Source organism: Macaca mulatta, chromosome 9 (assembly GCF_049350105.2).
Source record: "Macaca mulatta isolate MMU2019108-1 chromosome 9, T2T-MMU8v2.0, whole genome shotgun sequence".
Taxonomy (NCBI): domain Eukaryota; kingdom Metazoa; phylum Chordata; class Mammalia; order Primates; family Cercopithecidae; genus Macaca; species Macaca mulatta.
The window spans coordinates 111,806,209-111,821,073 of record NC_133414.1 but is presented as its reverse complement, the minus strand read 5'-3'; the positions used below and the strand labels follow the sequence as shown (position 1 = coordinate 111,821,073).

At 38.9% G+C, this 14,865-nt stretch overlaps 1 protein-coding gene and 1 long non-coding RNA gene across 9 annotated transcripts in view; one reads left to right on the top strand and one right to left on the bottom strand.

Moving 5' to 3' along the window:
• The window catches only part of CUTC (cutC copper transporter), a 36,507-nt gene that overhangs the window by 20,890 nt on the left and 752 nt on the right, over positions 1–14,865 (bottom strand). For 7 of the 8 annotated variants that reach the window (XR_013398260.1, XR_013398257.1, XR_013398259.1 and 4 more), the window contains exons 2-6: positions 11,254–11,325; positions 10,071–10,130; positions 6,397–6,606; positions 5,692–5,727; positions 2,097–2,230 (exon numbers count right to left, since the gene is read on the bottom strand). Coding sequence is in view for 4 of the 8 variants with exons in the window: in XM_077947233.1 (XP_077803359.1) it covers positions 2,097–2,230; positions 5,692–5,727; positions 6,397–6,606; positions 10,071–10,130; positions 11,254–11,325 (512 nt within the window). In the remaining 4 variants the exon portion in view is untranslated. Of the gene's footprint in view, positions 1–2,096; positions 2,231–5,691; positions 5,728–6,396; positions 6,607–10,070; positions 10,131–11,253; positions 11,326–11,774; positions 12,178–14,865 lie in introns of those variants that run through there. The other variant, XM_077947234.1, reaches the window with a different exon arrangement.
• LOC144331254 (uncharacterized) lies at positions 2,957–8,641 on the top strand. The gene is made up of 2 exons (XR_013398262.1): positions 2,957–3,757; positions 7,996–8,641. It is a non-coding gene; the product is annotated as an uncharacterized LOC144331254 (long non-coding RNA).

Here is a 14,865-nt window from a genome sequence, read left to right as displayed (position 1 = left end):
GCTATCAAAGTGGTTTAATAATACAGAGCAATCACTAAGTGTCAGATTTAATAACATAGAATAATTACTAAGTGCTAAAACCTGAAGAAATCCCTTACAACTATTCTAGGAGGTAGGTGCTATTATTATCCTAACTTTGCAGAAGAGCAAGCTGAGGTTTAGGATGGCTAGGTAATGTATCCATGGTCACTATTAACAAGCATCGAAGCCAGGGTTTAAACACAGACTTGTCTAATCACAAAGCCTATGCTTTAACTAGTATGTTACACTACTAGGTAGTTACCTCAGTAAAGTTAATGTATGAGAATATTTGAGTAGCTCTTCCTACTAACCAATGATTAACATACAAATGACAGACGTATACACACACACACACACACACACACACACACACACACACACACATTTTGAAATGCAATACATTACTATGGCGATTATATCTTATTTTCTACTCCTTAGTGAGTAACCTTTTAAAACTGGAAATCCAATTCATCAACTCTTCTGTTTTAAAACACTTCAGGCCTCCCCACTATACCATAAAAATAAAAACTTTAATAAGGTTTTCAAGGCTCTGGATATCATTCTGTCCACATTCAATATTCTGGTCATTCCTCAGCGTTTTAAGTTATGCTTGCTTTTGTTTATAGCCCTTGCTTATACTATTTCTTTTGCATGGAACAATTCCGCCAACACTCCCTTCACCCTCACTCCCACTGCCCCCAACTTTTACACAGATAACTCCCGAACATCCTTCAAATAAGTAAAACACTGCAGTCTGGATGTCTCTTCTTTTGGGAAGCTTCCTCTAATTATTGCCAACCTTCATTTCCCCAAATTTGGGGTTAATTCCTCTCCAATGTACTCCTACAGTACCTTTTAAAAATAGAGCGCTATTAAAATTTCCTGCTCTATTAGAAGTGCCTGTTCCGCACTAAATTGTAAGGACAGTGACTACACACAGACACTTAGCTCTTGGTTACACCCACAGTACAAATGTCCTGCATCTAATATATATTTAATAAATGTTTGTCAAACCATTACATCCCAGAACAGCAAAGTCACATCAGATCTTTAGGAGAAATTTCTGAAAATTATTTTCATGGCTATAGAAAAGTGAAAATAACCAGATGTCTATACAGGAACATTAATATTATTAATAGCAGTAATAACAGAACCTAACATTATTAAGACCTACTGTATGCCAACCACTGTACTAAGCCTCTTACACATCTCATCTTTAGCAATCTTCTGAGAAACTCTAAAATTAGTATTAAACTCATCTCAGTTTCACACATGGGGAAAGGGAGGCTTAAAGACTAATAACCTACTCAACATCACATAGCAAGTATCAAACCTGACTCTCAAATGCTCAACTCTCTCATCCCAAAGTCTGTACTCAGTAACTTATAATGCCTCTAGACTGATGTCAGAAAAACACAGACACACTATAATTACAAAGTCACCTTCTGAGTGCTCTACAAATGATGCTAGCTCACCAGGAAAACTCATAAACTAGAAAAATATATTTCCTCCTATATTGGCAGATGAGAAGAAGTAAGATTATAATTTTAGTTTTGGAATTTACCTCCAGATGATAATTTTACATGGGATCCCCTGAATATACACGGGCTGACAATGAAAAGATGTGGCTTAAAACTGCAATGCTGGCTGGGCGCAGTGGCTCATGCCTGTAATCCCAGCACTCTGGGAGGGCAAGGAGGGCAGATGGCTTGAGCCCAAGAGTTCGAGACCAGCCTGGGCAACAAGCAAGACCTTGTATCTAAACTAAAAAATAAAAATAAAAAATAAAAAAAACTGCAATGCCAATGGCAAAGAAAAGGTAAAATTTGCTGTGTTTATCCAAGTTAGATCAGATCTTTAGGCACTATCTATATATAATTTGATCTTGAAAGCCTTGGTTATTAAAAAGACTTGTGTGAAAGAAATAAGAATTATATACATTATTGCCTGCTTGCTCTTTCCTACAGAGTAACCACAAAGTCAGTAATATATAGTCTCACAAATTGGCTAAACAGCAGAATGTCAGCAGTAACCACAACAGAGTCTTAGGGGAAAAAAAGATAACGTCCATGTACCTGCTCTATGAGTCGCTTTATTAGGGGTAGCCCTTCTAATGCTGAACTGTCACATCCACTGGTCAACACTCGTTCAAATCCCAAGGTTAAGAGGGTCTCCAGAGCTGCCATTGGATCATGAACCATATCAAAGGCTGAAATAAATAAAATTGATGTGAATTTTGAACAGGTATCTCTTAATGCAGCATTTCCCAAAATGTAGTATACATGCAGTGGCGTGCTGGACCTAGCTTGAACTGGCTTACAAAGGTCAATTATTAAATACTCAAGAACTCTGCAAGTCAGACTGTTAATCCAGTGGCAGCCTGAAATTAGTGAAGGTAGGGCCAGGTACAATGGCTTATGCTTATAATCTTGGCATTTTGAGAGGCCGAGGTGGGGAGATCACTTGAGCCCAGGAGTTTGAGACCAGCCTGGGCAACAGGGCAAGACCCCATATGTACAATACAAAAATTAGCTGGGCATGGCGGTGTCCACCTACAGTCCCAGCTACTCGAAAGGCTGAGATGGGAGGATCACCTGAGCCTAAGGAGTCGAGGTTGCAGTGAGCTGATTGCACCATTGTGCCCCAGCCCTGGAAGACAGAGCAAGACCTTGTCTCAAAAGAAAAATAAAAATTTAATTAATGATAATAAAAAAAATTAGTGAAGGTAGAGTATTTAAACCACAGAAATTTAAAAATGTTACAAATCAGCTCTTTTTTCTAAGAGCCAGTTCATTAGCACACCATAGTCTACATACCACCACTGTGCATAATCATTTTAATAATAGTACACATTTAAATAGTGTATTTACTTAAATGCAGATAAGAAATGAAACGTTTTCCATTTATAGTAGTTATAAGTTTCTATTTAAAATAAATTTACTTAAGTTTTTTTTTTAAACTTTTTTTTAAGTTCAGGGGTACAAGTGCAGGTTTGTTATACAGGTAAACCCGTGTCTTGGGAGTTTGTTGTGCAGATGATTTCATCACCAAGGTATTCAGCCTAGTACTCATTAGTTATTTTTCCTGATCCTCTCCGTCCTCCCACCCCCACCCTCCGAAAGGTCCCAGTGTGTGTTGTTCCCCTCTATGTGTCTATGTGTTCTCATCATTTAGCTCCCACTTACAAGTGAGAACATGTGGTATTTGGTTTTCTGTTCTTGTGTTAGTTTGCTAAGGATAATGGTCTCCAGCTCCAACCAAGGCTCTGCAAAGGACATGATCTTGTTCTTTTTTATGGGTACATACTTAAGATTTTATTTAAAGAAAATCATTAAATAAATGTGCAGGTAGCACTCACATATGGTAAAATTTTAAATGTGATAGGCAGGTGAGTCAGATTTGGGAAACTGTTCTAAGGCGTCAGAAAAATTGGACTAGGTAGAATGAAACACTATACTCACCAGTTCTAGAAAAGGCTTTGGCTCACATTCTCATTACTGAGTAATATTTTAGACTAATCTATTCACCCCACATACTCAAGGTTCATAGCATAAGGATAGTTGTTTTCAACAGACTATATGAAGTTTCACTTCCATCCAACTTTTTTTTTTTAAGATGGAGTCTTGCTCTGTTGCCCAGGCTGGAGTGCAGGGGCGTGGTCTCAGTTCACTGCAACCTCCGACTCCCTGGTTCAAGTGATTCTCCACCTCAGCCTCCCGAGTAGCTGGGATTACAGGCACACACCACCACGCCCAGCTAATTTTTGTATTTTTAGTAGAGATGGGGTTTCACCATGTTGGCCGGGATGGTCTCAATCTCCTAACCTTGTGATCTGCCCGCCCCAGCCTTCCAAACTGCTGGGATTATAGGGGTGAGCCACTGTGCCTGGCCCCATCCTACTTTCTAAGAAACTTCTCCCCTCCTCAGAGCCCTCAAAGAGTAAAGTGGTATCGGGAAACTGAAAACAGAAAACCTCCTTCTGCTTTGGTTCTCACACTGTTACATGATATTGAAGTTCTCCTGCAGTGGATTAGGTGGTAGTGGTCCTCTGGGACAGGCCCCTTCATTTCACCCTTTAGTGTATGTAGGCAACTAAATCTACCACAGAGGATTTCCTTGTTTTGGTGGCAGCACCTTCTCACCACTATAACAATATTATGCTATCTCATTAAATACATTAGTAGAAAAATGTGGAATCCCAAAACTCTACAAACTTTGAAAATATGAAAATATTTTTGTTAAACCTTTTGGAATAAATAAAAGAACAGAAATTTGAAGTAAAAAAATTGTTTATGACTGTAGACTTCTTTTCACGTGCAATGGCAGTGCTCTCTGAAGGCAAAACAGACACCTGTTCTTCCATTTTACCAAGGTGTAGCCAAAGAGTATAGAAATTATAACTACCTGATTTTTTGGCCAGGAGTGGTGGCTCACGCCTGTAACCCCAGCACTTTGGGAGGCCAAGGCAGGTGGATCACAAGGTCAGGAGTTTAAGAGTGGCCTGGCCAAGATGGTGAAACCCTGTCTCTACTAAAAATACAAAAGTTAGCTGGGCACGGTTGCAAATGCCTGTAATCCCAGCAACTTGGGAGGCCGAGGCAGACTGCATGAACCCAGGAGGCAGAGGTTGCAGTGAGCTGAGATGGGGCCACTGCACTCCAGCCTGGGCGACAGTGCGAGACTCCATCTCAAAAAAAAAAAAAAAAAAAACTACCTGATTTTTTTATAGGATTTTTTTTTTTTTTTTTTGAGACAGAGTCTCGTTCTGTCACCCAGGCTGGAGTGCAGGGGCTGGATCTCGGCTCACTGCAAGCTCTGCCTCCCGGGTTTATGCTATTCTCCTGCCTCAGCCTCCCGAGTAGCTGGGACTACAGGCGCCCGCCACCTCGCCCGGCTACTTTTCTGTATTTTTTAGTAGAGACGGGGTTTCACCATGTTAGCCAGGATGGTCTCGATCTCCTGACCTTGTGATCCGCCCCTCTCGGCCTCCCAAAGTGCTGGGATTACAGGCTTGAGCCACCGCGCCCAGCCGGAAATATTTCTTTATAAGAAACCATCACATTAAAAAATCATTGTGGTGCAGACAAGCTATAATGAAAAATAATTTTGTCCACTATAGTGGACATCTGTTCATTGACTAGATAGTCAACACTAGACAGCATCTGTTCTCCTTTCTCCCTTCCTAATAAGATCCAATTCTTCTCCAGATACCCAACTTTCTCTCCCCTTAGGAAGTCTGTATCTGTGAAACCTCACTTCACTGCTAGCCCCAGGGATGGTTTTGCCTGGCTTAAGATAGACAGTACTTTTCATTTCACCAGCCACAACGATTTATTCTTTTGGGGTTGCACATGACCTAATGCAATCTTAGTTAAAATGAGTCTCAGGATTCTCGCTAGGAATGCTGTGATAGGTATACACACTTGAAGGCAATACTTACTCTCTCCTTCTCTCTATTATATCCCACCACCACCAACACCCACTTTTAACAACTTTTCATAACTAAGGCTTCAAATTTTCTAGAAATTGCACATCTCTACTTTTATAACTTTTAGTCCCAGGATCTAAAAAAACAATTGGTAACCTTGGAACACCACAGAATTGTGTTCCATAAAAAGGTTGTGGCAGTTGTTGAAGTTCAACAGAACTTCTAAAATGAAAATGACTCACCTCGGTGGAAAGTGACTGGCAGAGGGCGGCAAATAGCTATAAAAAGAGAGTCATATAACAACATGAATGAAGATGTCATCACTGATTACTATATATAGAATTCTTCATGTTAGCTGAAACTTTTTAATACTTTCTTCACCTAACAAAACAGTAAACTAACATAATAAAATGTCAGCCTTACAAATTCAAAAGCCGTATCTTTCCACAAACCTCTGATTTTTATATAAAAAATGGTCATGCCTTAGCACCAAATGGAAATCATTTAATCTGACAACTATAAGAGCAGCATTACATCTATCACTTGCCTCTCTGAGGTCATTCGATAAATACTTTGGTCTAGTAATACAGGTAGTTTGCTTCTGTCCTCTTCACATCTTCCAACTTGGTGGTCCATCCTCACCAACTATAATAGCTTTTGAAGTTCTTGGTGCAGTGATTAAAGGAACCATGGTAAATTTCCCTGAAATTTCTATTCTATGGGAACAGTAGCAGAACCTAATCTATAGCAATTGAGGAGAGTTAAGAAGGCTTTGCCACACATACATCCCACCCCAAACATCTAAGGAACTACTATTTGAAATACTTAGGTTAGTATAAGTGCCTGCAGCTATGACTGCAAAGTTGGTTTTGTGGATGTTTTTTTATATTGGGAGCAAAAATACAATTATCATTAGAGGTTTTTAGGTCTCAGATACAAATTCTTACCCATAAGGGACATACACAGCTCTTCGTCAATGTGTCCATCTTCAGTCAATGCCCCAAATACCAAACCATCAGCACCATAAAGCTTGGCAAGACGAATGTCAGCCTTCATCACCTCAATTTCACGATCTGAATACAAAAAATCACCTCCACGTGGCCGAATCATCACAAAAACTGGGATCTGAACACTCTGCTTCACTACTTGAAGGACACCTACAAGAAAAGAAAGCAGACTAAAATTTAAATGTGAGCTAAAAGCTCAAGGAAGCCAATGATATATTATTGGTCATTTACATCTGCTCTTGTATATTACATCCAAAAGAAAAAGGTGGAGTTTAAGGAAACCAGAGAAAGACGGCTCTAAAAGGAAGGAGGACACTGAGAACAAAAATGTGTATGTGGTAGAAGGTAAGTAATAGCAACGGGTTAAACAGAACAATTTAGAAAACAGAAGATGCTACAATTTAAAAACACTTATCAGTTGACTCAACAAAAATCCTTATGACTCAGAACCCTTTTATTGGTATGTGACATTTGAAAGTGTAATAACTACCAGGCTCAATGTTCTGCCAGTACGTAATTCCCCAAGATCCAATTTCTTCTTTCTAATTCATTACAGCTCTATTTAAAACCTACTAGGGAGATGGTTAAATAGCTTCAAAGTTCATATTCCTTTAATGGGCAAAGACATTTAGAAAACTTTTTTTTTTTAACGAGATATGTGAAAGGGAGCAAAGTTCTACTTATTTGTGATTTTATGCAGAGATCTATGCATAAAAGTACCTAAATATGCCATAATATGTGGCTAGCTCATAAACCATCAATAGTATAAGGCTGTGACAGGCTCCATGAGTTGTTTACCCAGTATGAATTTCCTTCTTTCTTCTTGCTAAAAGAACCCAAATTTTGCATAGGATAGCAGTTGTCCAATACCAAGCAAGGAATCATAATTGGTGTTACAAAAACAGACTGTACTCAAATTTACAGACATGCTCTAGGGATTTTAGAATAGCCAGGAATGCCCTCTTTTAGTGTGAAGATTCCAAAGGGCTGTTGCATATACAAATCTTTTACATTAAATAATGCTATTATCAGCCTCAGAGTAGCATAACTTAGGAGACAACAATTCATATAGGGACTTCTGCTTTTGGCCAAGACAGGGTAACAGTGACTGGATTTACCCTCCCACCTATAATAATAATAATAAAGAAAAAACTAGATGAAATATATGAAACAATGGTTTGCAAGACAATGGACATTAAGCAGTGAAGGGCAATGATCCTTGAAAATGGTAAATAATGAAGTTAGTAAGTCAATTCTAATTGACCCAATTTACTGCCTTGAGAGTTTCTAGGACAAAGTACAGGGATGGGGGACCCACACAGAGCCAAAACAATTCCCTGAGTTAAGGAGACAAAGCTGAGAGTTCAGGAGGACTGAAGTAGCTAGAGTTTATAGGAGAAAGTACCAGGAGGACAGAAAGATAACACTGGAGTAGCAAAGACTACCACAGTGATTTAAAAAAAGGACTTTTTAAAAAAAAGATAGGCTTGGCATGGTGGCTCATGCCTGTAATCCCAGTGCTTTGGGAGGCTGAGACAGGAGGATTGCCTGAGGCAAGGAGTTGAAGACCAGTCTGGGTAAAATGGTGAGACTCCATCTCTACCAAACAAACAAACAAACAAATTTAGCTGGACATGGTGGCACATGCCTGTAATACTAGCTACTTGAGAGGCTGAGGCAGGATGACTGCTTGAGCCCAGGAGTTTGAAGCTGTAAGGAGTTATGGTCACCCCACTTCAGTCAAGCCTGGAGAACAGGTGAGACCCTGTCAAAAGAAAGAAAAAAACAAAAGGAAGGAAAGAAAGAAAAGAGAAAGAGAGAAGGAAAGAAAACAGAAAGAGAGAAGGAAAGAAAAGAAAGGAAGGAATGAAAGAAGAAAGGAAGGAAGACAGATAGATAACTCTGGAGGTCTGCAGAGAACCTCCTTTAATATTCAGCTGAGTACTGACTGGTGCATGCATGCAAAGAAACTACTCAAGGCCTGGGACAGAACCAATAAAAAGGATTAGAAATGATGTGCCTGTCATTCATATCAAGCTGTGAATAATGCCTATTCCACCAGCGAGAGGAAAATTTCAAAATTCTTAGGCACTGGGTAGAATTCACAGAAGAATCCTGACTTGGTAGTAAGGAATAATTAGCTCTGTATTAACACTGCTCCAGACTTGCCCAGCAAATCTTAAAAGCAAGACCCAAAAGGACCAAACTGTTTTGGAACATTTGTATGAATTCAAAAATGTCTAGTAACCAATAAAGTAAAATTCACAATGTCTTGCATCCAATAAAAAATTACCAGGCAGGAAAATAAGATATATTATTAGATGATAAATCAAATGAAACAAACCCAGAACTGATACAGATGTTAGAACTGGCAGACAAGGTCATCATAACAGCTATTGTAACTTTATTCCACATGTTCAAAAAAGTTAAGAGACATCAGAGACATAAAAAGACGCAAATTTCTAGAGATGAAAACTACAATGTATGAGATGAAAACATATTAGGCAAGCCTAATAGCAGATTAGATAGTGCAGAAGAAAAGGTCAGTAAGCTCAAGGACAAAACAATAGGAACCATGCAAAATGAGACACAGAAAGACTTTTTAAAATAGAGAAGTTCATCAGTGACTTTTGGGACAATTTCAAGTAGTCTAACGTAAGCATAGCTGAAGTCTATGAAGGAGGCAGTGGAGAACAAGCTGAAAGCTGCAAGCTGAAAATTTTGCAAATGTAATGAAAAGTATAAATGCACAGGTTGAAGAAACATGAAAATAACTATACTCAGGTACATCATAAGAAAATTGTTCAAAACCAGTAATAAAGAAAAAATCTGAAAAGTAGGTATAAAAAGAGACATATTACATAGAGAAAAATAAAGATATGGATGATAGATTTTTTGTCAGAAACAATACAAGCAAGACAACAATGGAAAAACACCTTCAAAGAAAAAAACTGTCAATCTAGAATTCTACACCCAGCAAAAATACCTTTCAAAAATAAAGGAAAAAGCTATTTTAGACATATAAAAGTTGAAAGAATGCATCACTAGCATACTTTTTAACAAAAAAAGTTAAAGTACTTCAGGCAGAAAGAAAAAGAAACCAGATAGAAATACGCGATCTACATAAAGGAATGAAGAATACCAGAAATGGTAATTTCATATGGGTAAATATATGATTGTTTTCTTATTATTTACATCTCTTATTTAATAAAAGATAACTGACTCTTCAAACAAAACTAACAACATAGCATGGAGTTTTTGATATGTGTATGAGTAAAATGTATAACAACAATAGTACAAAGACCAGGAGGGGATTTCAATATAGTGAGGATGCCAGCATGTAAAGATTTTATAAAAGCCTAATCCTTGATGTTACTGCAAAGCAGCTGAACCAGTATTAACAATTACTGACCTACTTTTCAACTTTCTGATGTGAGAAAGAAATATGTGTGATCAAATCTTTGATTTTGTTTTTTACCACCATAAACATTTCTGATACAACATCCATAGCATAGTTTACATGACATTAGTAGAGGACCCAACGAAACTAATTACCAGTTGCTTCCAGGTTCCATGAACTCCAACCAGAAAATCTGGGAAAAATGGACACTTACCCATGCTGGGTGTAGTTCCCCCCTCTGATAAACCAGAACATAATTCAATCCGATCAGCACCTGTAATATAAATGCATTGCTTAGCACATTTTAAAAAAATAAGCTCTTATTAAACAGCAAGCTGTTGATACGCATTTTTTTCCCAAATACAGAACAGTCTTAGAAATCATCTCAGAGAAATCAGATTATAAAACTAGAGTAAAACTCTGTTTTTAACTCAGTTATACTCTGCAGCCACACTGTGTTACTCATACTCAAACTGAAGAGTTAACTACAGTTAAGCTAGTTCTCTTAAAATTTTGTATTATAGGGTTGCCTCTCCACGTACAGGAAACTAACATAAAATAAAGATGTTTCTTAAAACTGACTACAGAGGAATACTGAGTCTTTGTTGATAAGAAAATAACATAATCTTTCCCAAAAGGGTCTTTATTATTGTACGCTTTAAAAAACACAAAGCTACTTTTGAGTAGCCAAAACCAAGACAATTTCAAGAATAAGAAAATGCTGAAACCAAAAGAATTATTAGGCTACCAAGGTCACATCAAAAGATCTCAGGAACCAGCTTGAAGAAGCTCTCACTAGCCACAGATAGAACATTTTGTTCATCAATAAGCAGAATAACTACAATGGATTAAAACACATAAAACATATTTAAATCTAGATTCATAGTGACAAAACAATTCAAGGGAAGATAGAGAACAAATTCATTATTCTAAGAATTATTATAATAAATAAGGGAAAAGAAGCAAGCATTTATTCTGCCTTTCTTATACAAACTATACTTCAGCATAACCAAACAGATGATGAGGGGAAAGTTCTTTACAGAAGTATTCTAGTTCATAAGTGAAAAATAATGTCACCATTTTGCAACCACTACTAAAATATGGGTTGCTAAATTTATTAGTGAAAAGCTGACAGAAAACCTTAAGGATAGATTAGGCTGGCAATACCTGAACTCCCTTTAAATGTCACAAAAACAGAAAAAACCAACACGTTATGTCCTCCTGATGTGATGCAACTATTTTTTTACAGTCTTACCTTCCTCTCTCAACCTCAGATTACTTTGAAGCAAATCCCAGACATCATGTTATTTCATTTTAAATATTTCAGTGTGTGTCTCTAAAAAATAAGGACTCTTAAAAAGGCAGCCAACTGTCATTCATTCTCTAATTTCTCTTACCTCCTCTTTCTGCATTCACAGCTGACTCCACTGAATCAACACAAACTTCCATGAGAAATCCATTTGCTGCTCCTAAAATAGATGGAGAACGGTAAGAGTTCATAAACGCTCTATCCATCCAGACCAATTGACCACAAAGGGTTTACATTTTGCTGCCAAAATGCAAATGTCCAATAATAGGCAAATAGGTAAGTACACTAGGGCCCATGAATGCAATAAAATATCACATTAATTATTGAATTGATGCTTGTAGACTGAAATAGGCTCACTGACAGATGTATAAAAAATTATACTAAGGAAAATGTATATTGAATACCAAATTAATCTTCCTAAAACATAGACCTCATCATCACATTCCAGCTAAGATTCTTACAATGTTTCTCAATGTCTGCAAAATATATTTAAACTTCTTTATAAGGAATATAGGTTTAAAAGCAGGACAGACTTCAAATCAACGTCCCACCAACTATTCATTGTGAGATCCTAGATAAGTTACTTAAGTTTCCTATAAAACAACCTACTTCAGAGTAGTGAGGATTAAATGAGATAATTCATGTAAAGTATGCAGTCTCAAGAATCAAAAAGTAGGCTGAGCACGGTGGCTCACGCCTGTAATCCCAGCACTTTGGGAGGCCTAGGACGGTGGATCACGAGGTCAGAAGATCAAGACCATCCTGGCTAACATGGTGAAACCCCGTCTCTACTGAAAATACAAAAAATTAGCCAGGCACGGTGGTGGGTGCCTGTAGTCCCAGATACTCCAGAGGCTGAGGCAGGAGAATGGCGTGAACCCGGGAGGTGGAGCTTGCAGTGAGCCGAGATCACACCACTGCATTCCAACCTGGGCAACAGAGCGAGACTCCGTCTCAAAAAAAAAGAATCAAAAAGTATTACTTATCTGGCTGGGTGTGGTGGCTCATGCCTGTAATCCCAGCATTCTGGGAGGCCAAGGCGGGTGAATCACATGAGGTCAGGAATTGGAGATAAGCCTGGCCAACATGGTATAACCTCATCTCTACTAAAAATAGAAAAATTAGCCAGGCATTGTGGCATCCGCCTGTAATCCCGGCTACTTGGGAGGCTGAAGCATGAGAATTGCTTGAATCTGGGAGGTGGAGGTTGCAGTGAGCCAAGATTGTGCCACTGCACTCCAGCCTGGGTGACAGAGCGATACTGTCTCATTCCTTCTTATGCTTTCAGACCTCTCCAGTCCCTACCGCTGGCTCCTCAATGCCTTCTCCGCAACCCAGAGTTCCTTCTGGCTCCATCTTTGAATAAAATTTTCCAAGGAACATTTCCATGATTTTTTTTCTCTCTCCCGAAGTAGAAAATTTTATGTCTCTCTTTTGAACTCATTTAACTCTTCTTGAGTTATGAAACCCCAATTGTTCCTTCTTAAAATATGAATTACTTTCTACCTTTTATTATTTATGCAGATAAATATCTGATCACTTTTACTCGACTTAGAGTTCCTAAGTTGTTTTTTTTTTTTTAATACAGTCTTGCTCTGTTGCCCAAGCTAGAGTGCAGTGGCATGATCTCGGCTCACTGCAACTTCCACCTCCTGGGCTCAAGCAATTCTTGTGCCTCAGCCTCCTCAGTAGCTAGGACTACAGGTATGTGCCACAGTACTCGGTTATTTTTGTATTTTTTGTAGAGACAGGGATTCGCCATGTTGCCCAGGCTGGTCTCAACCTCCTACACTCAAGTGATCTGCCAGCCTCGGCCTCCCAAAGTGCTGGGATTACAGGCATGAGCCACCACGTCTGGCCTAAGTAAGGTCTTCATGTGAGAAATCTTTATCATCACCCACACCAAGCACAGTATCTACCATGGTACACAATAATCAAATATTTACTAAAAGCTGAATAATTACAACAAAATTAATGTACTTATATTACAAAGTGTGATGTAAACAGAGTTTTGAGTTTTTTCCCAGGAGCACATAATTTAAAAAAATGAACAAAACAATGCACACTTCACGCAACGACATTTAATAAATGTTCTTCACATACTGGTAATGGCCACTTCTGGTGGGGTGTGATTTGAAATTACTTTTATTCTTTTTACTTTTCTTTATTGCTTTATTTTTTCTACCCAATATTGCTTTTATAATTTAAAAAAGCAATTTTTACTTTGAAAAAGAAATAAAACAAAAACCTATCATCTGCTAACATCAGACTGCAACTGCCTTATGCCTTACTTAAGTCCCTGCCGGACGCGGGGGCTCACGCCCATAATCCCAGTACTTTGGGAGGCCGAGGCAGGCGGATCACCTGAGGTCAGGATTTTGAGACCAGCCTGGACAACATGGCAAAACCCCATCTCTACTAAAAGTACACAAATTAGCTGGGCGTGGTGGCAGGCGCCTGTAATCCCAGCTACTCAGGAGACTGAGGCAGGAGAACTGCTTGAACCTGGGAGGCGGAGGTTGCAGTGAGCCGACATCAGGCCGCTGCACACCAGCCTGGGCGACAAGAGCGACTCTGTCTCAAAAAACAAAACAAAACAAAAACAAAAAAGATGATTGGTCTCAAACTCAAAAAGGGTTAAGTGTCAACCTATGCTCCTAACCAACAGCTCTGCATTAACTCCATGAGTTTCCTGATAGCTCCCAGACCAGCTGTCACATCAGTGGCACTGGCTGATGCTGATGCTGCCGGGCGACTATTTGCCTTACATAAGAAAGGACCCTAGGCAGGAGAAGATGAAGAGATGTTTAAAAAAGGCTATGACAGAAGGCAGAGCAAGGCAGTTCTCCCAAGCAACAAAGTTATAGAGATCAAAGGAGAAGCAGCAGCAGCTCTCAAAGTGTAGTACTTCAGGTAGCTTTGGGGGCCTCTGAGACTTTTCAGCGTCTGTAGGGTGACAACCATTTTCATAATAATACTGACTTTATTCGCCTTTTTCACTTTAATTCTCTCACAAGTGAGAGGCATTTTCTTTTTTGAGACAGTCTTACTCTGTCACCCAAGATGGAGTGCATTGGCGCAATCTCGGCTCACTGCAAGAGGCTACTTGACATGTTAGACTGAATGAAGCAGCGGGTATGAGAATCCAGCTGTCTTCCATTAAGACATATTGAAGAAATTTGCAAAAATATAAAATATTCCCACTCTTTATTGATTTTTTTGTTTAGGAACATTTCTTTTTCATAAAATATGTCAACGTGTAATGGGCTTACTATGGTTATTTTCTAATCCATCAATCGATCAATATTTTAAATTTTTGTTTTTTTTTTTTATTTTTATTTTTTGAGACGGAGTCTCGCTGTGTCGCCCAGGCTGGAGTGCAATGGCCTGATCTCGCCTCACTGCAACCTACGCTCCTGGGTTCAAGTGATTCTCCTGCCTCAGCCTCCCGAGTAGCTGGGATTACAGGCGCCTGCCACCACGTCCGGCTAATTTTTGTATTTTTAGTAGAGATGGGGTTTCGCCATGTTGGCCAGGCTGGTCTCGAACTCCTGACCTCAGGTGATCCGTCCGCCTTGGCCTCCCAAAGAAAAATTTGTTTTAATTTCTAATACAGTCAAAATCGATAGATGTAATCCACATAAAGATCTTTGAGGATCTCGACAACTTTTAGGAAGGTAAAGGAGTCCTGAGGTCATCG